The sequence below is a fragment of the Mizuhopecten yessoensis genome, unplaced genomic scaffold, assembly GCF_002113885.1.
Source record: "Mizuhopecten yessoensis strain PY_sf001 unplaced genomic scaffold, ASM211388v2 scaffold4419, whole genome shotgun sequence".
NCBI classification, from domain to species: Eukaryota; Metazoa; Mollusca; class Bivalvia; order Pectinida; family Pectinidae; genus Mizuhopecten; species Mizuhopecten yessoensis.
Window position 1 is genome coordinate 3,787 of NW_018405537.1, and position 26,105 is coordinate 29,891.

The window sequence follows — 26,105 nt, forward strand, 5'->3', positions numbered from 1 at the left end:
ATCTTTCGATCCATGTGCGACATGTGTGTGAAAGTGACGATTTGTTTCTAAAATATCAGTTTGAAGTGCGCTCCGGGCGCGGGTCGCATATTTCCCGCATATTATAGAGGGCCGGAGTTCTGACGTTAATCGACGACAGACCGATATGAAAAAAGTCGATAAAACGTCAGATGAATTCGGACTAGCTTACAGGTAGATCGATTCAAGATATTGGCACCACATATGGACCCCATTCAAACCGGAGTTCCCAAGCAACGGCTGCATCTTTGAATGCAACAGCAGTGAAGCTTTTGGAAACATCTGTTTCCCAAAATACCCATGTATCTTACAGGACAGCTAGGCATTCCTACAACAAATTCCATCAACAATTTGTGGGCAGGACTTTTCCTGTTCCAGTTGCAAAAGTTGTCCAATACATATCTTGGCTATATCAACATGGGAAAACTCCTCACACTATTTACACCTATTTAGCAGGTTTAGCATATACGCATAATATGCGATGCTTCGAAGACCCAACCCAATGCCTTCTCATCAAAAAGATCTTAAAGGGGGTGCACAATTTAGCTGGGGCTCCAGATTTGCATCTTCCTATGACACCAACCATCTTGAGCAAGTTGGTGGTTGCCTCGCGTCACACCGCTCCAGCGAGTATGATAGGAAACTTCTGCGGGCTATGTTTACTCTCAATTTCTTTGCTTGTCTAAGAGTTGGTGAAATTACTGAGGTAAGTACAGGCTCATACCAACACATTATACAATGTGATAATGGATAAAGCCCACAAAAAGCCCAACCATATGATACTAACCCTTCGCTCTTTCAAGCACCATTCTTTATATATACCTGTTAATCTCAAGATAGTATGCCAAGATTGCAAAACCATTTGCCCAGTGTCTTCTCTAAAGTCTTTTATTAAAATGAGAGGTAATCATCCTGGTCCGTTGTTTGTTTTTGGGGGTTCGAAACCTATTACACAATCATGTTATACATCAAAGTTGAAGCAGGTCTTAGTTTTCAATGGTTTTGACGAGACTCATTACAAATTACATAGTTTTCGCGCATTGGGGCAGCAACTACTGCTTTCAATTGTCAGATACCTGAGAGCAATATCTGCGTAATAGGTCGCTGGAAATCAGATGCAATAAAACGTTATTTGAGGATACCAGTTTTTATTGGGCTACAAATTCAAAATGAATGAACACATTGTCCAGTGCGCTATAGCAGTATGAGACCGTCTGAGGCGGCTCATAGATTGTTGTGCTTGAAACATAGTCTTATGTGATAGAACAGAAGGTTGAGGACATGTGTTGTTGTGTATAGTTCTAGATATGTGAGATTGTCTGAGGCGGCTCAATCAATTTGTATTAGCTTTTTCCAAGGATCCCGAATACTTGAGACTGAAAGTTCATTTAGGTATATTGTTGTTACTATCAATATATTACAGGCCATGACCCTGGGTTTACAAGGCAACCAAATGTCTTGTATACTTTTTGAATGAACAGGCTATTGATTTAACTGTTAATTTTTGAAGTAGAAGTGGCTTTACTGTCTGAGGCAGCATGACACATTCCACATGGTTTGTACATGTATAGCTGCGAACATATGTTTGTGCAAGTCTGTTCTCAAATTAATATTTCCCTAAAGCGTTTGAGGACATGTTTTTGAGACTGTCTGAGGCGGCTCAATCAACTTGTATAAGCTTTTTCCAAGGATCCCGAATATCTGAGACTGAAAGTTCATTTAGGTATATTGTTGTTACTTTAAATATATTACAGGCCATGACCCTGGGTTTACAAGGCAACCAAATGTCTCGTATACTTTTTTGATGAACAGACTATTGAATTACATGTAAAAGGTTTTTATTTTATCATTTAGCTGAATTGTAGCTTACATCATGAATTGATACTTGTTGCTTATATTTAACTGTTCTTTGTGTGAAGTGCACGTGGCTTGACTGTCTGAGGCGGCATGACACATTTCACATTGTATGTAAAAGTACGAACATATGGATGTGTAAGTCTTTTCTCTCTAAGTATTCTTTCCCTAAAGCTTTTGTTCTTGAAACGGTTTCCTCATTGTTGCACACATGGTTCTATGGGTTGGGGCACTTGTTCGAATAATTTTCAGAATACCGCTCAGGTTTGTGGCGTTCTGATCATATCATTAGCCCAACTTTTTTTGCTGAGTGAAAAATGATCACAATTATTATGTAACTAACAGAATTATGTTATAATTCTTTGGCATTGAATAAATGCTCATATTCGACAACACATGATCCATACGTGTTAATTCTGGATCGTATATCCCTTGTGTGCCGTACTTTAGTATGTCCGTATATAGGTAATGTGACCTGTTTGTTTTGGTTCGAGCGACAACTATTTTTGGAGCAGGACATTTTTCAGAATTCCCACCACCTTCCCCTGTCAATTTTCGGCCACCTATGTTTAGTTTGAAATGTACATGGTTTTTTTTATGATTGGTCGTCTGATCATATCAGGCGTGGCGTTCTGATCATATCATTAGCCCAACCTTTTTTGCTAAGTAAAATATGATCACAATTATTATATAACTAACAGATTTATGTTATAATTCTTTGGCATTTGGAATTTTAGTTGTTTTTCTGGTTTATGCAAAAAAACTTAGCAGAGTTTCCATGTGTGCTACTACAACCTTGTTTTCCAGACATTCTAAACATGATGATATATTTCCTTGCTATTCCCATTTTCCTGGTCCTGGTCCATGTATGGGATATAAGCGCCATTACAACGCAAACAAATACATTTTTTCCCGTTTTCAATACGTATTCCGATGCTATTTGCAATCGTAAATTTATAGTGGTCGGGCAGGTAACCCCATACATTGTCACGCCGGCTCGGTGTATCGAACCCCATCCGCCTTGGTGGAATGCGAGTGAATGATCTACCAAGCAGTCCGACCACCCAAGCATATCAACATATAGGTATGCAAGATAATCTGATTTTACCCCATCGCATTAAACCATTTTGCTCCTATGTAACATTAGTAGACTGTACCATGCATTGATATGGATGAGTCAATTATGGTCTACAGGGATGAACGGTTAACGCTGGATCAGAACCAGGTTGTTTACAAATTTAATAATACATTTTCAGGCAGGAATCCCTTCCTCCCTCATTTCAAACATATAGTTCAAACTGTACATGTTTACACTGACAATCGTTCATGTGTACGACACAAAGTTTATATAGTTACAAATACAGTACAATCGTTACAAACCTGTTGATGAGTGGATTGTCAGTAGTAAGATCAATATCTTCATTTTACAGGGAGATACCCATGCATGCAGCTTACGTCGATAAATGTCAGACATGTTTCTTAACATAAATATATGTTTGTTCCGTACTATTGTATACAAACTTCCTGGTCTGTGTAGCCCCTTACTGTAGTAAATATACCGGGTCCATACGCTGTATGTGCACTCGTACATTTAATATACATGTAACTAAAGTCATATGTAGGACAAGACCTATATAATCACCCTGCACACCCATGCATTCAGCTTCTGTCGGTAAATGTCAGACATGTTTCTTAACATTTATGTGTGTGTTCCGTACTATTGTTTACAAACTTCCTGGTCTGTGTAACCCTTTACTTGTAGTTATAAATACAATGTAGTAAATATACCGGGCCAATGTATGTGTAACCGGCCGCTGTTACCTGAGCTTAAAATACAAAAAAAAGATAAGGGTTTCCACCTATTCGTCATGTGTACAATATGTAAACTGACTAGTATGTTATTGGTGCGCTTGTTAGTAGTATTTTGGGGGCAGAACTATCTATTACAATTTGTGGATATTTAGGGGCAGAACTATCTATTACAATTTGTGGATATTTAGGGGCATAACTATGTATTACATTTTGTGGATATTTTAGGGGCAGAACTATCTATTACAATTTGGGGATATTTTGGGGGCAGAACTATCTATTATAATTTGTGGATATTTAGGGGCAGAATTATCTATCACAATTTTTGGATATTTTGGGGGCAGAACTATCTATTACAATTTATAGATATATTCTTAGGACTAGAACTATATAAAACAATCTATAGATATTTACGGGCCAGAACTGTGTAATACAATTTTTAGATATTTTGGAAAAAATAAGTTAATCTTTGAGAAATTTTATAAGTTATAAACCAGGTGCTTTTAGCAATACTCAAGTATTTTATACTGAGTAATAACTAATTCACAGAGAACTATTATTTGTTATCAAATATTTCCACATTAGTTTATTGAACAATGTTGTGTATGCCCGAAAAAAGATATTTGGAAGAGGAATGGTTGTAATTAGCTTGCATGTCCCTCTCGGGTCGCTGCTCTGGGTCTGATTTCGTGTATATGGAGATGCAGGTATATATGTTGTTGTTTTTTGTATCCTGAGGTTAAGTTGAAAACCCGGGTGTGAGAGCCGTCATGTGAGTACATCGTTGTAACGGGGTAAAAATGGTTCGGCAAAAGTGATATATGCCTGCAAAACCCTTTATTAGATTACGAAATTTATAACGATCTCTAGAAAGTGCTTATCTTATAATTTAATTTGGTTATGACATTAATTTGAGTGATTATGCTTCTTGAACACTTTTCAGTCTAACTACAAATGATGCATTTACCAATACACTGACAGAGAGAATAAATCAACCTAGGGAAATCTTAACGATATCACATGGTTTTTAGTAATTTTACATAAGTGATATGCTGCGTCGGTTGTAACTTATTTACTATGATACGACACCATAAGCTTACGCACATGAAGAGGTGGGATGTAAAGGACACCAAGCTTAAATAACCGTTTTAAATGCTCCACTGAAACATGAAACACTGTATGTGTACTCGTACATTCAATACACATGTAACTAAAGTCACATGTAGCACAAGACCTATATACTCACCCTGCACTCGATCTATACGACAACATAACACTTGACTGTCCAACCATCTCCTTGTGTCACAAAGTAATTAATAACTTCCTTTCAACTTAGGTATTTAAGTGTCGATGTCGAATGCTCAAATGTAGGAGGAAAACTGACAAAGGCATCCTATGTTACATTTTGACACTGTTTTACCTGCTAACATTATTTCCGTAATTTGGCCATACGATGAAGTAGGTTTATAAACCTTTCATGAGGCGAAAATGTGGTTATATGAATATGAGAAAGTGATATTCACCGCGACAAACACGCGATCAAAGTCATAAGAATAGTATGACGTCATATCATCAATGCGTTGCAATCACGTCAACAGGGGCAGACTATAGAAGACAACTCTAGATTTGCTGGTAAAACATTCAATCAACGCTTGTCGGTGGATTTATGGGTGAAACAGGATGGGAGAAAAACAATCATCCACATCATAAAGGGTGTGGTAGGACATTTGAGAATAGCATTCGAAGGGTTGGAGATGTCTCTGTCACACCTTCCAAGTAAGGGAAGATTCTATTAGTTTTTATACATGAGTTTAGAAAACTGCGTTTGTAAAAAATGAATATGCCCGACATATCATTGATAGGTTTGGTTTGGTTTAATTTCTTTAACGTCCTATTAACAGCTAATGCCATTTAAGGACGTGCCTTCATGAGTGTAGTGTATGCGTGTGTGTTTTTGTGAGTGTGTGTGTGCGCGTACGTGCGTGCGTTAATACGCTAGTTTTTACTTTACAAATAAAAACTATTTGTCTGTTTAATTATGTTACTTTTTGTTTTTACACACCAGTGTTTTTCAGCGTAAAAACTCGAAAACCTTTCCAAATATGTTAATACTAAAATGTATACGTCAATATATTTTGCTTTCCGTGTAAACACCTTTTTTTCATCCGTTCTAATTGTCAATACAAAATGTAAGGTTATTTGTCCGTTAGTTTAAAAGGTTTTATCCGAATAAGAACTTAATTTTCGGTCTGTAATAAAACTTCTAGCTTTTGTCTGTGCTAGTGCATTTTTTTCACTATGTATATTTCATAGGGTTTTCTCTGTAAATATGCTAGTTTGTGTTGGTTAAACTACGCTATGTTTTTGTCGCTGCAAATACGCAATTTATTTTTTTGTTATTTATTGTAGCTATACATTATTTGTAACATAGTTATTCTTGTATAAAATATAGTATAAATCATAAGTCCATAAGTGATAATTTCAATTACACAGGATTCGATAACTAGGTCATAATTATTCAGGTTCTAAACACAAAGCGCGGTCAATCAATACAATTACTAACAGCGTGCAAACATCAAGGTTGTGTACATGTATATCACGTGTGTTCTGACCTTTATAAAGTGACTCCAGCGCAACATTGGTCACTTTGTACAAATTTAGGTTACTTTACCTTTCAAAGGCTATAAAACTGCAACCAGTGGTCATACCCGTATGTAAATGATCCGATGCAACAAAGGTCAACTAGTTCAAACCTGGCCTACTGAAATTTACCTCTCAAGGGATACTAATGCTGGGTAACAATAACATGCATTTGTTGCTTAGCAAGCCCAAATGAAAAAGGTCATGAAAGGAACCTGAAGCAACTGCGAACGCTGAATTGCCTTGACAGGTCTTGCATTAATTTAGGAACAAAAATATTATGCTTGGGCTCTTAATAAATATTGTGTATTTTGGTTTTAAATTGCAATAACATATCAAGTAAATTTAAACTGGCTAATTTTAAACTAAACAGTGATTAAATAATGTAAGTAAAATAACGGAAACTGTATATGACTTAACAGTATACGTACGGTAATTGAAACAAAACCCTGTACATTTGTAAATTTGTATAACTGATGTTGAATTAATTTAATAAAGAATTGTGATTACTGGGATTTTCTTAAAGTTCTTCCTTTATTTAGAGTTGAGCTCGGAACTCATTTACTAATGGCAAGGCAAGATCGGTAACGAGATTGTGTTCATTTGCTTATGCCTAGCAATTGTTCATCTTTACAAAATATAAAACGGCAATGCACCTGTGCGGTGTGGAAGAAAAACAATTCTCCCACCCTTCACAGTTTGGTCTCCCGTTTTAACTGGGAAAGCTTGGCATGCCACATGCAGAATAGCACGGGCTAAATTGTGACGCCATAAAAGTGAATCACGATATTCAAACATGTTGTAATTGAATTAATAATTGGGGTACTGAAGGATTCAACTATACTACGGCGTCAGGTAAGAGGGGCAGAATACACCAGGATATCAGCACACAAAGTCTCTCTTGATGTTTGATCAGCTGTCGATAATGTATTATGTCTACTATGTATCTAATAAAAACATGTGTTCTTGATATTTGAAAATGGTTTCTTATCTATCAAAGGTCAATATTTTGCGTAGGAGTATCAGTGCAACGTTGTCGTTTCTCGGGACGCTTATCACTGTTCAAATGCTTTCCATTTGGTTGTTTGCTTTGTGCGACCTCAGACGTGAATCTGATTAGCGATGTTACACATTAACACCGTTCCATTGTTCGGATGTATTTTTCTGTGTGTGGTAACCTCCGCCACGGAAAGAGGAATACTGTTAAATGACCCTAGCTATGTCGTTCAGGAACTGAATCATTTACAGTCCGAAAAACAGGATCTTAGGGTTCAAGTTAATTCCCAACAACAAACCATCGCCAGTCTACATGAGTAACATGAGTACTTAGAAGTATACCATGGACGTCTAGGGACAGACAATTATCAACCTCCAGCACACCGTTACCAGTCAGCAGTCGGCCATTGCAACAATAACACAAAGAGGTAAAATATATCATTATTCGGAAGCATGGTAGTCTAGTAGTAGGACGCCGGGCTCGTGACCGAAAGGTTGTGAGTTCCAGTCACGACACGGCATTGTGTTGTATCTTTGAGCAAGGTACTTCATTCTGCTCGTTCCAGTCTACTCAGCTGTAAATGAGTACGTGGTTGGGCAGTGCTAGAATTATTTAATGCTAGCTGTGAGCGCCGAAATGGCAGCACCGGCTGTATGCTCCCCAGGGAGGTGAGAAAGATATTGGCAAAAGCCCTATAACCTAGGATATTAATTTGTGAACCGCTTTGAGACGACCTACGAACTAGGTTGTGATAAAGCGGTATATAAGAAGCTCGAATTATTATTAATTATTATTTAATTATTCGACGCTGTTTTATAACCCAGACGAAATAACATACATTTTGTATATCTATGAGCATCCGCATATAGTAAAAAATGATGTATTTTATGTAGCATTGTCTCATGGTAAATGTTTATCTGTGTACTATATATTGTGATATGTAAGTATTCATGCTTATGTCATGATAAAGTGGCGGACTGTCTGAAGAGTTGACACAATTATGTGTCTGTAGTAATGTCGCTATTATTTCTAAGCTTATAAATATTTAATTGTAGTTTCATAACTAATTGATAATAATGTTTACTTTACATTACGTCAAATGACAGAATTCAGCACCAACACCATAAAAGATCAAAGGTTGCCCCTAAAATGTTCCCAAGTTAAGGTGCTGTAAATGTATTATATTTCGCGCTCACAGAAAAACAACCAAATGCTACGTAACTTCCAAAAATAAAGGTCCTCACGCAAATGTACTTTATAAACCTCGGTAATATGTTAGTGCATACCAAAAAGAATACAATGTAAAGCCACTCATGCGTGACATGTATCACGGACATCAGTGTATAAGTCTACCATTGTTTAAGTTAATATTTTGGACCTTTTTCTTCAATTCTGTGCTTGTGCATACGGGTGTATTTACATTGCGGTGTTCTCGTTTTTTCAATATGTAGGAAAGTTTTGTGCTATTTGTGAAGAAAAATAATGACCTTATCTTTAATGACTGACACATGACTGATTAAGCTTACACTTCTTTAAACAGGGAGTGGCAAGGGTACAGTTTTTACCAGATGGGGCCAGAATAACTGTCCTGTGTAGAACGGAACACTTCTTGTGTAAGTAGTAAGTATAGTAGTTTATTTTATTTTTCTATTAACGACGTCACCTTTCTGATTGCTATTGGATATTTTATCTTTTGTTTGTTTTGTCGCAAAATCTTCCTAGTGTGTTTCCTATCGTTACGAAGGTTTCGTAGGAGGAGAATACTACAATCACTCTGGTGGAGCTGCGGATTTATTGTGTATACCGGAGGACCCCACGCCTGGACAGAGCCACTATAATACATTTTCAGGCTTCATATACGGCGCCGAAATTCAACGAGGGTATGACCTGTTTGGCCTCCCGCCGAATGACGAAGATGTTTCCTGTGCTGTTTGCAGAAACCCCGTTCACGCCACCTCAGTTATGATCCCCGGGAGGACAGTGTGTTTCCCGCGCTGGGTTGAGACTTAAGGTGGCTTTATTGTCGCTGGCTACAAATATTATCCTTCGAACACGGACTACATATGTATGGATTGAAATCCACAGCCAGTTCCCGGTGGCCAGGGGAACGATGATGGAGTACTGCTCCGTCCTGTGGTGACCAAGTGTGGGTCTCTGCCATGTCCTCCATACGAGAACGACAAATTGGTGCCTTGTGTTGTTTGCTTGATGTGAAAAGCATAATAAAACGACGTGCGCTATCTTCGTGTTGTTTGTCGTTAAAGTTTGCATTACAATAGCATGTTTTACTGCCGATAGACATTTCAACTTTGTTATCTTTGTTGGTTATAATTTGTTACGGTGTTGACATACTTTTGTTACATATGGTTCATTTTTCTATGCATCTTTGAAAACCACGTGTTCTGCTTCCGGTACACATATCTCTGCCCCTTTGACAAAAAGAGATGGCGGTACACGGTCTCCTATGATATCCGGGTCGAGGACTGTTGAAGGAGGGACGAATGCAGTAGACTGTGGTTGTGGTTTGAATTACGGTTAAACCATTACCCTTTTTCCTTTCCTGTAACATGTGAATCGACGTACACCGGAAGAAACGTATTTAAGTAATTGAATATTTTGATAAATTGACAATTAGCATAATTAAAGATATGTTAACATCGATACGAATATCACCTTAATAGTTTGAGAGATATACGATAAAACTATGTTTACTGCCGCTGGTTTCCCAGACCATCCTTCGAACACGGATTAAATATGGATGGATGGACAGGTATACGTCACTTGTGAGATAAAAACCAATATCTCCAAATCCTGAACAAAAATCCTCACGAATTAGTTACAGACACAAATACCCCCGTAAATTGTCCAGTACAGTTTACAAAAAACCTCATCGAGTTGCAGGACATGTGATCATCACTTACTCAGATATCATAGAGGTAATACTGAATTTATTTTGTATGAAAAAAACTCGAGAATTTCGTTTGTCCGTCGGGCGATTGTTTCAAAGTCAAATACCGTAGACAGAGGATCAACAACTGGAACGGTGTGTACCTATTACTGTAGAAAAACGTTCAAAGGGAGACAACTCGACAATTGTGTGCGTCTTTAACATTAACTACCCAACGATCCGCATCATAATGATATGGAAACCAAGAAGAGTTTAAAGGTAATCACCAGAAATATATATATTCAGAAATGTTCGCTAGTGGGAATCAAACAGTGAATTATGGAACGAAAAGCAAAGTTTCTGTCACATTTTTTGACGTCCACACACAAGAAGGTTACAAGGCATATCTAACAAACTTCTGATATTTTTTAGCCGGTTCCACAGAAACAGCACCAATCGCTAGACCATTAGTGTCTTTGTTAACAGTATGAAATTTTAAAAAATTGTCATAAAAATACTCATTTTACTAATACTAACTAAAAATAACAAACATGTAATGCTTTTCCCATTGTCCCGAACAGACAACTGAACAATGTACGAAATGATATCGGATTTATTTTCCGTTGAAGTGCTGAAAATATTGATACAATTTACAAACATAAAGTCACAATAGACCAAACTATTTCAGAAATGTGGACTGTATTCGGAATGCTCTTTCTCCAGCCACAGCAAAAAACACTTTTGTCACACATAGAAACCACAGCATCAAACTCATAATGGTAACAGTACTGTTAGAGAAAATTACCACAAAACTCGAAATATAAGAAAAAGACCTTTGTCAGAATAAATATTCAAGATATCGGAATCATGAGACAAAACACTTCTGTCGTATATAGAAACCACAGCATCAACCTCATAAAAGTAACACTTCTGTCAGATAATATTTCCACAAAACTCGGAACATAAGAAAAAGACTTGTCAGAAACAGCAACCAAGATATCGGAATCATGAGACAAAACACTTCTGTCATATAACAGTACTAAACAGCAGAATCAAAACAATATGCTTCTGTCAGAAAAAAAAACAAAAAACATTGGGATCTTAACAGTAAAAAACTTCTGTCACAAAAATCAACTAACACATCAAATAGAAGAAAAAAACACCTCTATCAATAAAAAAACAAAAGATCGGAATCATATGAAAAAGCACTTCTGTCACGGAAAAAGCAACCAAAGAATCGGAAACGTCAGAGAAAACGACCAAAAAAAAATATCAGAATGTTAAGAAGTTATCGCTGTCATAGAGCTACAGTGGCAACACAAAATACACAGAAAAACATAAAAACAAATTCACAGAAAAATGACTTCATCTCAGATAACTGTCAGCTTAATGGAAGCAGCCAATGAAAAATATACTAACTGGCTATGAACGAGAGTTTAGAGTTATGCCAAGTCAGGCGAAATATTCCCGAGTGCTATAGACGTTGCACATCTGCCAATTACAACCATACCCCGCAAAACTGCCGCATCAAAACACACCGAGATCAACAAACATTTATAATCAATCAATCTTATCTAAACTGTGTATGGCCGAAGTACTCAGCATTGATGACCTCTGGGATCTTGATATTGATTATCTGCTTAAAACTTGTCCACATGATGAAGAATTATGTTCAAATTGAAGGCAAACAACATAAAAAGGGCCGCAGACATCTTTGAACAGATTGTGATCGACCTATAGGACTTTATATAAGTGGTAGATCCACTTGTAGATAGATGTTCGTTACAATGTCTGGACTCTCGTGATATTTCAATGTCAAATTTAATATTCTTGGCTTTTTTGATTCAATTGACTTTTTGTTTCTCTCGCCAGATATATTTTGATGAGCTACTACTCTAAATCATCAAAGTTGATATACAAATACCCAGAAGGGTTCATCATTGTCTGGATATTGACGTGATATTACTATCCCTCTACGTAGTCAGCCTTGTATAACAACGAAACATGTGTGTTGAAACCATTTTTTCAGCATTTGTTTTACAATGTATTTTCATCAATCACAATAAAATTGGTTTTCACATTCAAAAGTATATGTATATTACAATTTATTGATAAAGTATTGACTGATACTGAAGTCCATAAACAAACATAAATACAAAAAATATCCTTTAAGAAGTTGAATCGATTTCCTGTCTCCTAAATATGAACGAAGAACCCTTGTTATGAGACATGATAACCTTTTGACGCATTTTATGAGGTAATGCATTACGTTTCGGACGATTCCGAAATTTATAAGAAACCATATTTACCTTGGCAGCTGGATAATGTATTATTTTATTTTCTATAAAATAATTAAAGTCAATGAGAGGTACCCCGAATCTGTAGTTATATCATTCCTATTCAGGACCGTATTTCCGTTATTCCGATACTGATTGATTGGCAACAACCAGTATTCGTATTTTACTCATACGTTTCAAATACACTGTAGCTGTCTTGTTCGCATTTTAAACAAAAGTTATATTATAGAATGTTGACCGTGAGGAAAGTGGATATTTCATATCGTTTTTAATCAGGCTCTTTGCAAAACATGATGGATGGTTGAGTCATTATGGCCCCAAACACGGAGGCTAATGTTATAATGCAGAGCTCTGACGGATGACAACATAGATATTAGTTGGTATCATATGAATACCGTGTTATGCAGTGTCACAACGCCATCACATAAACCATGTTTATGTAACGAGTGTAATATCACTCTGGAAATGACGTCACAATCGAAAAGGAACAATCAATATGACGGTACGTCATTGTGAAGCGGACGCAGTTTTCATCGTTTCAGAGGCGGCCATGTGCAAACTATTCGTTTCAGATCACAATTATACAGTTTACTTTGTGTTATATGATAAAAAGAATCTGTCATTTGTTTCCCGAAAATAAAGGTAAACTTATGACAGATCCTCTTCATATTACATGCTTGATTATCACAAAGATATTTTAAAAAACATCGAGATCTGCTACTGTAACAGGTTGTTCCTACTAGCCTCTTGATGGTAGTTTATATCACTGTATGATATAGGTTAATTATATTTCTGTTTTTGTGAACACAGTTTTACAATAATAACCGTTTGCAAGGATGTGTTACCCACAGGCAGCTAAGAAATGTCATCGACGTCATTGTCTCCCGTGTAATTTTCTCGTATTGTGGTGTTTATTATGACCTTTTTTTGTGTAGCTATGTGACGTTGAAACCCTCTATAAACGTATTGTATTGCTGGTACGGGACCACTACTGTGTGGTCCTGTATGACCTTATTGTGTTGACTGACTGTTTAGACTACTTAGTGGTCCTGTATGACCTTATTATGTTAACGGACTGTTTAGACTACTGTGTGGCCCTGTATGGCATTGTTATGTTGATGGACTATTAAGACTACTGTGTGGCCCTGTATGACATTATTGTGTTGATGGACTGTTTAGACTACTGTGTGGCCCACATTATTGTGTTGATGGACTGTTTAGACTGAGTGGCCGTGTATGACATTATTGTGTTGATGGACTGTTCAGACTACTGTGTGGCCCTGTAAGATATTATTGTGTTGATTGATTGTTTAGACTACTGTGTGGCCCTGTAAGATATTATTGTGTTGATGGATTGTTTAGACTACTGTGTGGCCCTGTATGACCTTATTGTGTTGATGGACTATTAAGACTACTGTGTGGCCCTGTATGACATTATTGTGTTGATGGACTGTTTAGACTACGTGGCCCTGTATTACCTTATTGTGATGATAGACTGTTAAGACTACTGTGTGGTCCTGTATGACCTTATTGTGTTGATGGACTGTTTATACTACTATGTGGCCCTGTAAGATATTATTGTGTTGATGGACTGTTTAGACTACTATGTGGCCCTGTATGACCTTATTGTGTCAATGGACTGTTTATACTACTATGTGGCCCTGTAAGATATTATTGTGTTTTTGGACTGTTAAGACTACTGTTTGGTCCTGTTGTTTAGACTACTGTTGATGGACTGTTTAGACTACTATGTGGCCCTGTATGACCTTATTGTTTTGATGGACTATTAAGACTACTGTGTGGTCCTGGATGACCTTATTGTGTTGATGGACTGTTTAGACTGAGTGGCCCTGTATGAACTTATTGTGTTGATGGACTATTAAGACTACTATGTGGCCCTGTAAGACATTATTGTGTTGATGGACTGTTTAGACTACTGTGTGGCCCTGTATGACCTTATTGTGTTGATGGACTGTTTATACTACTATGTGGCCCTGTAGGACATTATTGTGTTGATGGACTGTTTAGACTACTATGTGGCCCTGTAGGACATTATTGTGTTGATGGACTGTTTAGACTACTGTGTGGCCCTGTAAGATATTATTGTGTTGATGGACTGTTAAGACTACTGATTGGTACTGTATGACATTATTGTGTTGATGGACTGTTTAGACTACTATGTGGTCCTGTATGACATTACTGGGTTGATGGACTGTTTAGACTACTGTGTGGTCCTGTATGACATTATTGTGTTGATGGACTGTTTAGACTACTATGTGGTCCTGTATGACATTACTGGGTTGATGGACTGTTTAGACTACTGTGTGGTCCTGTATGACATTATTGTGTTGATGGACTGTTTAGACTACTATGTGGTCCTGTATGACATTACTGGGTTGATGGACTGTTTAGACTACTGTGTGGTCCTGTATGACATTATTGTGTTGATGGACTGTTTAGACTACTATGTGGTCCTGTATGACCTTATTGTGGTGATGAACTGTTTAGACTGAGTGGTCCTGTATGACCTTATTGTGTTGATGGACTGTTAAGACTACTGTGTGGTCCTGTATTACCTTATTGTGTTGATGGACTGTTTAGACTACTGTGTGGTCCTGTAAGACATTATTGTGTTGATGGACTATTAAGACTACTGTGTGGCCCTGTATGACCTTATTGTTTTGATGGACTGTTTAGACTACTATGTGGCCCTGTATGACCTTATTGTGTTGATGGACTGTTTAGACTACTTTGTGGCCCTGTAAGATATTATTGTGTTGATGGACTGTTAAGACTACTGATTGGTACTGTATGACATTATTGTGTTGATGGACTGTTTAGACTACTATGTGGTCCTGTATGACATTACTGGGTTGATGGACTGTTTAGACTACTGTGTGGTCCTGTATGACATTATTGTGTTGATGGACTGTTTAGACTACTATGTGGTCCTGTATGACCTTATTGTGGTGATGAACTGTTTAGACTGAGTGGTCCTGTATGACCTTATTGTGTTGATGGACTGTTAAGACTACTGTGTGGTCCTGTATTACCTTATTGTGTTGATGGACTGTTTAGACTACTGTGTGGTCCTGTAAGACATTATTGTGTTGATGGACTGTTAAGACTACTGTGTGGTCCTGTATGACCTTATTGTTTTGGTGGACTGTTTAGATTACTATGTGGCCCTGTATGACCTTATTGTGTTGATGGACTGTTTAGACTACTTTGTGGCCCTGTAAGATATTATTGTGTTGATGGACTGTTTAGACTGAGTGGCCCGGTATGACATTATTGTGTTGATGGACTATTAAGACTACTATGTGGNCATTACTGTGTTGATGGACTGTTAAGATTACTATGTGGTCCTGTATGATATAATTGTGTTGATGGACTGTTTAGACTACTATGTGGCCCTGTATGACATTACTGTGTTGACGGACTGTTTAGACTACTGTGTGGCCCTGTATGACAATATTGTGGTGATGAACTGTTTAGACTACTATGTGGCCCCGTATGACATTACTGTGTTGACGGACTGTTTAGATTACTATGAGGCTCTTCAAGATCCTATTATGGTTATGTGACGTGAAGACTACCCTTTGCCCTGTGTGAACTAAATGTGTTTTTTGGACGTTGAGACTACCCTTTAACATTTTATGACATAACTAGTATTTCTTCACTCTCATATTTACATGTGCATGTCTAAAGGAAAGCTGTAGCTGCGGTATCCTTTGCATTGTCGTATAGTGATGTTGAGTAACCTCTAAATCGAGGGGTTTCGTCTTTGTTAATGTCGTACATATGGGGAGAATGCGAAGAAACAATTTCAGGAACATTGCTATCTCTTTATTCCTTTTCCACATTTTGACTACTTTTATATCACCGTCCCTCATGACACGCCCATCATTTCCCAAATATTTGTCTTGCAGGGTAAAAATATATCACAGTGCAATTACATGTTGCCTTTTTATCATTGTTAATTTACACTTGTGTAGATATCGGCTGTCATTTATTCACAAACAAGTTCTTACATCATTTGATAAATTTCGGTTTTTTATTAGAAAATCTTGACAGCAGACACATTAGGAAAAAACAGAAATCATTACATATACTATCGTCTACTAAATAAACAAAACATGACAGACTATAATCTACCGATAACACATGACAGATTACGATCTACCAGTAAAACATGACATAAACTATAATCTACAAATAGAACATGACAAAGGCTGTGATCTACCGATAACATATGACATTTGTGATACACTTCATTTGCCGACAATCTGTTTACAACATTCAGGATTAAATACTGGTACACGTTGCCCTTTGGAACATATATACACAATCAAACACTCCTTTAACACCTAATAAATAGAGAAGGTCTGAAATATAATTAGCCGAACTATGTATCCTTTGAAATTATAATAATTCTAATATATAAATATATACATGCCATTAAATCGTGTATATAACGTTTTGATGAGGAACATGTCTGGTTATGTTGCCTCCAACTCTTTAAGCGTTAAGTGTGGTTTTATATAACGCTTAACTTTATCTTTCCTGCAACTAATTTCAAATATATAACGTATTATTACATAATCCCATACGAAGGAATGAAACATCATATCTTTGAAAAAGTAAATTATCATTCAACATGCAGGTAAATCGTTAAAGTGATCATTTTAATTTTTTACCATCGATAAATTGCAACAGTTTTAACAAAATTAACAATTCAATAATCAAATATTTATTTTTACAAAATAAACATGCGGATATGAACAAGATGACGCAGATTCCGTGGTAAGACGGAATATGAAGACGTTGATATTCGGTAGGTAAAGGTTAGGAATGCTGAGGTTACATTACCTGTATATACAGGTACCGACATCACGTGACAGCGTTATGTCTGTGTTACCTATATGATGCCCGGCTCTGTATGCACTCGTCTATATACAGTCCAGGTTTACGTCGGCGCTATATAACTATGGTAGGTCGACATGTCACTATAACGTGAAGTTCTGATCAACTTATGAAAATGGTGCTATGTTTACAATTAAGATGACATCATATTTACTAATTTATGATTTAGTTACCGAAGATCCATATTTACTAATTTGAGATTTAGTTACCGTAGATCTATATTTTCTAATTTATGATTCAGTTACCGAAGATCTGTATTTACTAATTTGGGATTTAGTTACCAAAGATCCATATTTACTAATTTGGGATTTAGTTACCGAATATCTATATTTTCTAATTTATGATTCAGTTACCGAAGATCTATATTTTCTAATTTATGATTTAGTTACCGAAGATCCATATTTACTAATTAGGGATTTAGTTACCGAAGATCTATATTTTCTAATTTATGATTCAGTTACGGANTCCTGTATGACCTTATTGTGTCGATGGACTGTTTACACTCCTGTGTGATCCTGTATGACATTTCTGTGTTGATGGACTGTTTAGATTACTATGTGGTCCTGTATGACATTACTGTGTTGATGGACTGTTAAGATTACTATGTGGTCCTGTATGATATAATTGTGTTGATGGACTGTTTAGACTACTATGTGGCCCTGTATGACATTACTGTGTTGACGGACTGTTTAGACTACTGTGTGGCCCTGTATGACAATATTGTGGTGATGAACTGTTTAGACTACTATGTGGCCCCGTATGACATTACTGTGTTGACGGACTGTTTAGATTACTATGAGGCTCTTCAAGATCCTATTATGGTTATGTGACGTGAAGACTACCCTTTGCCCTGTGTGAACTAAATGNGTAGATCTATATTTACTAATTTATGATTTAGTTACCGTAGATCTATATTTACTAATTTATGATTTAGTTACCGTAGATCTATATTTACTAATTTATGATTTAGTTACCGTAGATCTATATTTACTAATTTATGATTTAGTTACCGTAGATCTATATTTACTAATTTATGATTTAGTTACCGTAGATCTATATTTACTAATTTATGATTTAGTTACCGTAGATCTATATTTACTAATTTATGATTTAGTTACCGTAGATCTATATTTACTAATTTATGATTTAGTTACCGTAGATCTATATTTACTAATTTATGATTTAGTTACCGTAGATCTATATTTACTAATTTATGATTTAGTTACCGTAGATCTATATTTACTAATTTATGATTTAGTTACCGTAGATCTATATTTACTAATTTATGATTTAGTTACCGTAGATCTATATTTACTAATTTATGATTTAGTTACCGTAGATCTATATTTACTAATTTATGATTTAGTTACCGTAGATCTATATTTACTAATTTATGATTTAGTTACCGTAGATCTATATTTACTAATTTATGATTTAGTTACCGTAGATCTATATTTACTAATTTATGATTTAGTTACCGTAGATCTATATTTACTAATTTATGATTTAGTTACCGTAGATCTATATTTACTAATTTATGATTTAGTTACCGTAGATCTATATTTTCTATTTTATGATTCAGTTACCGAAGATCTATATTTACTAATTTATGATTCAGTTACCGTCGATCTATATTTACTAATTTATGATTTAGTTACCGTAGATCTATATTTACTAATTTAGGATTTAGTTACCGAAGATCTATATTTACTAATTTAGGATTTAGTAACCGTAGATCTATATTTACTAATTTAGGATTTTGTTACCGCAGATCTATATTTACTAATTTATGATTTGGTTACCGTAGATCTATATTTACTAATTTATGATTTAGTTACCGTAGATCTATATTAACTAATTTATGATTTAGTAACCGTAGATCTATATTTACTAATTTATGATTTAGTTACCGTAGATCTATATTTACTAATTTATGATTTAGTTACCGAAGATCAATATTTACTAATTTATGATTTAGTTACCGTAGATCATTATTTACTAATTTATTATTTAGTTACCGTAGATCAATATTTACTAATTTAGGATTTAGTTACCGAGGATCTTTATTTTGTTTCCCAGCGTCCGGTGATATATATTTATCGTTTTAAAACTGTGTTAAACTCGTTTTCGAAAAGGAAATTGGAAACATATCAAAATCTTATTTTCGTGTATGTTTAAATTCGTCGGTTATCGCTTGGAAAAGTCCAATCCTTTCATACTTACTGGTACGGTTAAGCAAATTCAACTTACATCCTTTGTGTTTCCTCTGTTTTCAATCAAAAATTAAAATGTTTTGAATTCATCACGTTTACAAACTTATATGACATTGGACTGCAAAACACTGAAATATATATGTTTTAGTAATGCTTCGTGAACACAAAAATATACACATAAAACTGAACAAAATCACTACTGTATATATGAGAAATTACACTTCAAATTACACCACTCCTGTTGTATATCCATGTAGCAACACACACATTTAAACTTGAACCAAAAACACACCAACAACGACAAAAGCTGCCTAGTACTGTAAGGATTCGTTGACATTGCTAATGTATGAAATTCTGGAAACCTTCACCTATATCGTATATTTGTGGAGAGATTGTAAGTGTGCTATCTTACTTCGCCTGTATATGTATTGTGTATATGAAATAATGATCTCGAAAATTCTAACTATTAGAGAAAATGTCTTTAGAATTCCGATCCTTCTTCAACTGTAAATTGTACCATGTTGTTTGCAACCTTAATTGGTATTTTCAGTTCTAAATGATCGCAAAAAGTCAATTGTGTCAAAACATTTACAAATTCGAATAAAACCATCAGTTTTGTTTATCGTAGAATCTCGCGGTAGATGTAATTGCTTTTACTCATCCTACATTGATATACTATTAATTTTTGTTTTCTTATTTTCATAAACACTACAGAAAATGGTGAAAAAAGGAAAACAAAGGTTTAACAAATTTCAGCAAACGATGACCAAATATTCTAGATACTACCATCATTTGTTTTTATGACAAAGCATTAATTGCAATATACACACACATACTTGTCGACACAGTAAGCACCACAGCCGTACTAGCTACAATCACACGCCATGATGCATAGACATAATAACTTAAATCTTGAAATCTTGATAAAGTCGACGGATGAAACAAGAATGAGTTCCGAAACTTTAGCGCTCTTAATGCTATGATAAAAGCAATTAGTATGCCAACCTCGAAGTCTTGTTTTATAGTTTAAAAAAAAACAAAAAAAAATACCGTGTAATAGTTATGAGTGGTTTTGCAAAATTTCAATATGCTATACAGAATAATTTGTATATACATATATATATTTATAAAAACAATACCACACATATGCACAAGCGTCGTAGTTTAATTACCTCGTAATTCATTTTCGTTTTCGAGAAATTTGCTTAAAGGAGTTCTAATGAGCGATCACAAACACCATCAATAACTAAGAGATTTGAAGAAAGTTATAAATAGATTATAGTCACGTGATCAAGGTGCTTTGCACTAGTGGTAATTGTACAACGCTTGCAAAATAAAATATACAATTAACACATTTTAGAACCTGTTTAAAGATAAAATTTACTGTTGCGTACGGGCTACGAATTGGTATTACCCCTCCGTGCGTACGATGCAATCCATATCTACGATTTAATTTTATCTTTAAGAAGAGTTCAATATCCTACCTTACGCGATATATAAACTCACCAATAAGTCTTCCACACTCCGCTCTACTTCATTTTTCTTTCATGGACATGAGATATATATCATTATAACACTATGATAACACAAATATGTTAAATGAACACCTGTTCGCCCCTGAGTATCGCTTTCACAAATGATACAGCTAGATAAAAACACACCACTTTCATACAAATACCGCGTTCCTTGAGTATTTTATGATACAACGCACACATTACGTTGAAAATTCGTTAACTGCACAAATAAATGCATCTACACTACCAGCTAAATGACAAACCTCTGATTTCCCTTCAAAGGAAACACTGGTGTGCATTTAACCACGTGATATAACAAATACAGTTTCACGTAACATATAGTTACTTAATATGTGACTTAACACATATCTAGTCACTTAATATGTGACTTAACACATATCTAGTCACTTAATATGTGACTTAACACATATCTAGTCAATTAATATGTGACTTAAGACATATCCAGTCACTTAATATATGATTTAATACATATCCAGTCACTTAATATATGATTTAACACATATCCAGTCACTTAATATATGATTTAACACATATCCAGTCACTTAATATATGATTTAATACATATCCAGTCACTTAATATATGATTTAACACATATCCAGTCACTTAATATATGATTTAACACATATCCAGTCACTTAATATATGATTGAATACATATCCAGTCACTTAATATATGATTTAACACATATCCAGTTACTTAATATATGATTTAACACATATCTAGACACTTCATGATTTACCACATATCTAGTCACTTAATATATGATTTAACACATATCTAGACACTTCATGATTTAAGACATATCCAGTCACTTTATATATGATTTAATACATATCCAGTCACTTAATATATGTTTTAATACATATCCAGTCACTTAATATATGATTTAATACATATCCAGTCACTTTATATATGATTTAACACCTATCCAGCCATTTTCTTTATTTTATTTTAACCACATACTTAAATCATTTCAATCAATACAAATAGGTGATGGTGAGTTTGATTGTGACATCACAATGAAAATATTGCATCAATTTTACATGACAGATAACCCGTAAAACGGTGCTGGAATAATCCTTTGTTGCTTTTATTAACATGAACAGGAACTCACAATACCACTAAATGTGAATTGTGCATCGACCGGAAGTTGCAATAGATACGTTATTAAGGTTATTCCCTACACACGTGTACACTAGTAGTAGGTTACAGGAGACGTGGTGAGTTGAGTCATACCTTGGTAGTGGTACACAATGTCGTACCTGTGAAGTGGTACACAATGTCATACCTGGGTAGTGGTACACAATGTCATACCTGGGTAGTGGTACACAATGTCATACCTGTGTAGTGGTACACAATGTCATACCTGTGTAGTGGTACACAATGTCATACCTGGGTAGTGGTACACAATGTCATACCTGTGTAGTGGTACACAATGTCATACCTGGGTAGTGGTACACAATGTCATACCTGTGTAGTGGTACACAATGTCATACCTGGGTAGTGGTACACACTGTCATACTTGGGTAGTGGTACACAATGTCATACCTGTGTAGTGGTACACAATGTCATACCTGTGTAGTGGAGTGACGTATAAGGATATGCCATTATCGCCGACATTACTATTTTTCATTGTAATTCATTCACGTCTATCGGTTGGAATTAGCACACGTGACGCACTCGTAAATGTTGTTACTCCGAAGTATCTGTATTGTGTTGTTTTCAGGGTGTTGTTAATGTTCAATGAAATTTGAAAATAAAATTCAGCTTTCCGTTTTAAAATAGCAGTGTTTGACCATAAAATAGAAGAATTAATCGTCCTCGGTCGATACTGTTTCCTAAGGTCGGTAAGACCATGTAGCGACCTCATCAACATGCTATAATTGTATATTATGAATACTAAATGGGCAATACGGAAAAAAATGATAAAGGCCAATACAAAATGTCATTAAAGCGTTCATTTAAAATCACATTATGACATTATAACGGCCTTTTATATCTACAATATGACATTACAGTGTCCACTTAAATCAATGATATGACATTGTAGCGGCCACTTAAATCTATGCTATGACATTATAGTGGCAACTTAAATCTACAATATGATATTTTAGCGGCCACGTAAATCTACAATATGACATTTTAGCGGTCACTTTAAACTACCATATGATATCATAGCGGCCACTTAAATCTACAATTTGACATTTTAGCGGCCACTTTAATCTACCATATGATATCAAAGCGGCCACTTAAATCTTCAATATAATATTATAGCGGCCACCTAAATCTACAATATGATATCAAACGGCCACTTTAAGCTACCATATGATATCATAGCGGCCACTTAAATCTTCAATATAATATTATAGCGGCCACCTAAATCTACAAAATGACATTTTAGCGGCCACTTTAATCTACCATGTGATATCAAAGCGGCCACTTAAATCTTCAATATAATATTATAGCGGCCACTTAAATCTACATTATGACATTTTAGCGGCCACTTTAATCTACCATATGATATCAAAGCGGCCACTTAAATCTACCATATGATATCAAACGGCCACTTAAATCTACAATATGAAAATTTAGCGGCTACTTCAAAGCCAGACAAAACAAATTAAGCAGTCATTACAAAATCATACTATGACCCGATATAGCGCCCACTACAACAATCCGTCATAATGGGCACAACATTTTTGAAGTCATATTTAAGACATGACAGGCATGATCAACAAATATGAATGGAGCCTAGTCCATTCTCGAGACACTTGGTACCATTCAATAAGTTAGAACAAACTAAGATAAACGTGATAGTGAACGAAAAGGGATACTAAAATATAATTTAACATATAGTTTCGATCACAATAACATAACTAGATTTACACTTCATGAGACATAGCTATTCCAACATTTCAATTGCACATTATCCGGGTAGGTTTCCTAATACATCGTGTCAACTTCCCTTGTTTATATAACTATATAGCACATTTATTTCTTCGAAATTGATACCTCCATATTAATGGCATCAATGAGTGTTTTGTGACTTTTCATGGTATAGCCCGATGTTAACGTACACGCCTACTTTTTGTAAATGGAGAGTTTAGAACGCGATTCAATGAAGGTTACCATGAGCCCTTGATGGTCTCAGATTATTATACACAGATTATCGTAGTGAATTAAGACTAGCTTTTTAATCAGATTATCTCCCCCTTATACTCAAGTCACAGCTGACGACCTACCTGCTGTACTATGCTAGCAACATAAACGGAGCCCTATTCCTTTTACCCGTTTTCATTGAACGGCGTTTAAGTTAATACTCAATGTTCATTCAGTATGATTTTACAATTAGTTATTTTTTTATATATACTCATATATAATTAATATATTAAAACACGGTTGCCAAAAACGTTTACTTATTTACATATATTTAACATGTTTGCGGAACAACTTTAGTTATTTAAAGATCTAATTTAGAGTTTCTACATTTTTTCCTGGGATGGTTGGGCGAGCTTAGTAGGAAAATAATATTACTACGAAGACTATTAAACGACAAAAAACGTTACTAGATTAAGTGAACGTTTCTTACAATTTTATAACGCATTTTAAAAGCATTATTTTCTTTGTCATATTTGAGGTCAACGAATGTTTTCGTCTTGGCTCCAATGTAACAATTTATGACTTCTAAAAAGTCAGATTATACGGATCCGTCACAAAAAATGTGGCATTCATGAGAGTATAAAACCAAAAACCATATGATTCATTATATGTCATGCTTATTTACATTTAGTTATAGATTTTGGGACTATCAGGATATTTACGGAGAGAAAAATATTGAAAAATCTTTAAAACAAAATCAAAAAGGTGGAAAAACGCATACATTTGATACAATTTAAGTATATGAGCGAAACCAGGAACGATGTGAAAATCAATGAGTTGGACAGGTCTTTGAAATGTTTACTACCTTAAACATCAGGGAATCATATGATTGTTAAAGATGTACACATCATATTATGATGTAACAATATGTTGTATGGTTTGTTCAAGATATATCCAGGGCTAGTTCTTACTATGTTAGAGTAACTTCCCTTTGTTCATGATTATATGTTTGAATACAATGATGATGTTTTAAATACGAAAACTTGAAAGAACACAAAGTAAGACAAACCAGGTGTCAACAGGTATAATCCGACGACGATAAAATCCATGAACCAATACACATATTGGTGGGTATTCCGCACGCAGTTTTTATCAAATTCAATTACCTGAATGGCATTTCAAGTCAATATGCAATTGGATTTATTTCGAAAGCATCCTTCCTATAATGAATATTTATCTTACTATACTCTAAGAGACGGAATCGGTAAATATGTTACCCGTCCCCCTGACTGCTAGCAGTATTAGAGTGCCATTTGGGCGAAATGTCTTCGTATTTACTGACGGATGACTTTAATACCTCGGCACATTGTGGCTTAGTGAGTTGTTTCCAAAGGTTATGGAGTCGGGACAAAAGAGTAAAACACTCTTTGTTTGACAAAGGAAACAGACGTTTTCAAAAGCTCGCAAAAATGATTTAACTATTGTCTGTGTTCAAAATTAATTTAGCATTTACGAGAATCTAAATGATTTTAGATGATTTAATCCCAGAAACAGCCTTTTTATATCTTTTTTTCTCTTATTATTTAGATGGTTTACCTTACCATAAGACTTTTGAAGCGTACCTAATTTGACAAAGTACCTTTATTTACTTACGTAATATAAGATTAAGTTATTTCTTCAAATAAGAACAATTTTTTTTTTTTTGTTGAGTTTAACTTTTCGTAATTTTGTATGAGAAGCTTGTCAATTTGTCTATCTTCGTGTTTTCTAACCGTTTATAGTGTATATCAAAGATAAGAGGACATAGTGAGTATAAAATGGAAAAAAAT

The 26,105-nt window shown here is 35.2% G+C and overlaps 1 protein-coding gene across 1 annotated transcript; it reads left to right on the top strand.

The window, feature by feature from the left end:
- Window positions 1-14,661: 14,661 nt before the first annotated feature.
- Window positions 14,662-22,743, top strand: LOC110449021. The gene is made up of 3 exons (XM_021495595.1): window positions 14,662-15,004; window positions 17,628-17,892; window positions 18,298-22,743. The coding sequence occupies exons 1-3, from the start codon at window positions 14,662-14,664 to the stop codon at window positions 19,109-19,111; spliced, it is 1,422 nt and encodes a 473-aa protein (XP_021351270.1). The 3' UTR covers window positions 19,112-22,743.
- The last annotated feature ends 3,362 nt before the right edge of the window (window positions 22,744-26,105 follow it).

Coding starts and splice junctions, on each gene's coding strand:
- LOC110449021 (XM_021495595.1), top strand. CDS start 14,662: ATGGACTGTTTAGACTACTATGTGGTCCTGTATGACATTACTGGGTTG. Junction 15,005..17,627: donor CCTTATTGTGGTGATGAACT/GTTTAGACTGAG, acceptor TACTAATTTGAG/ATTTAGTTACCGTAGATCTA.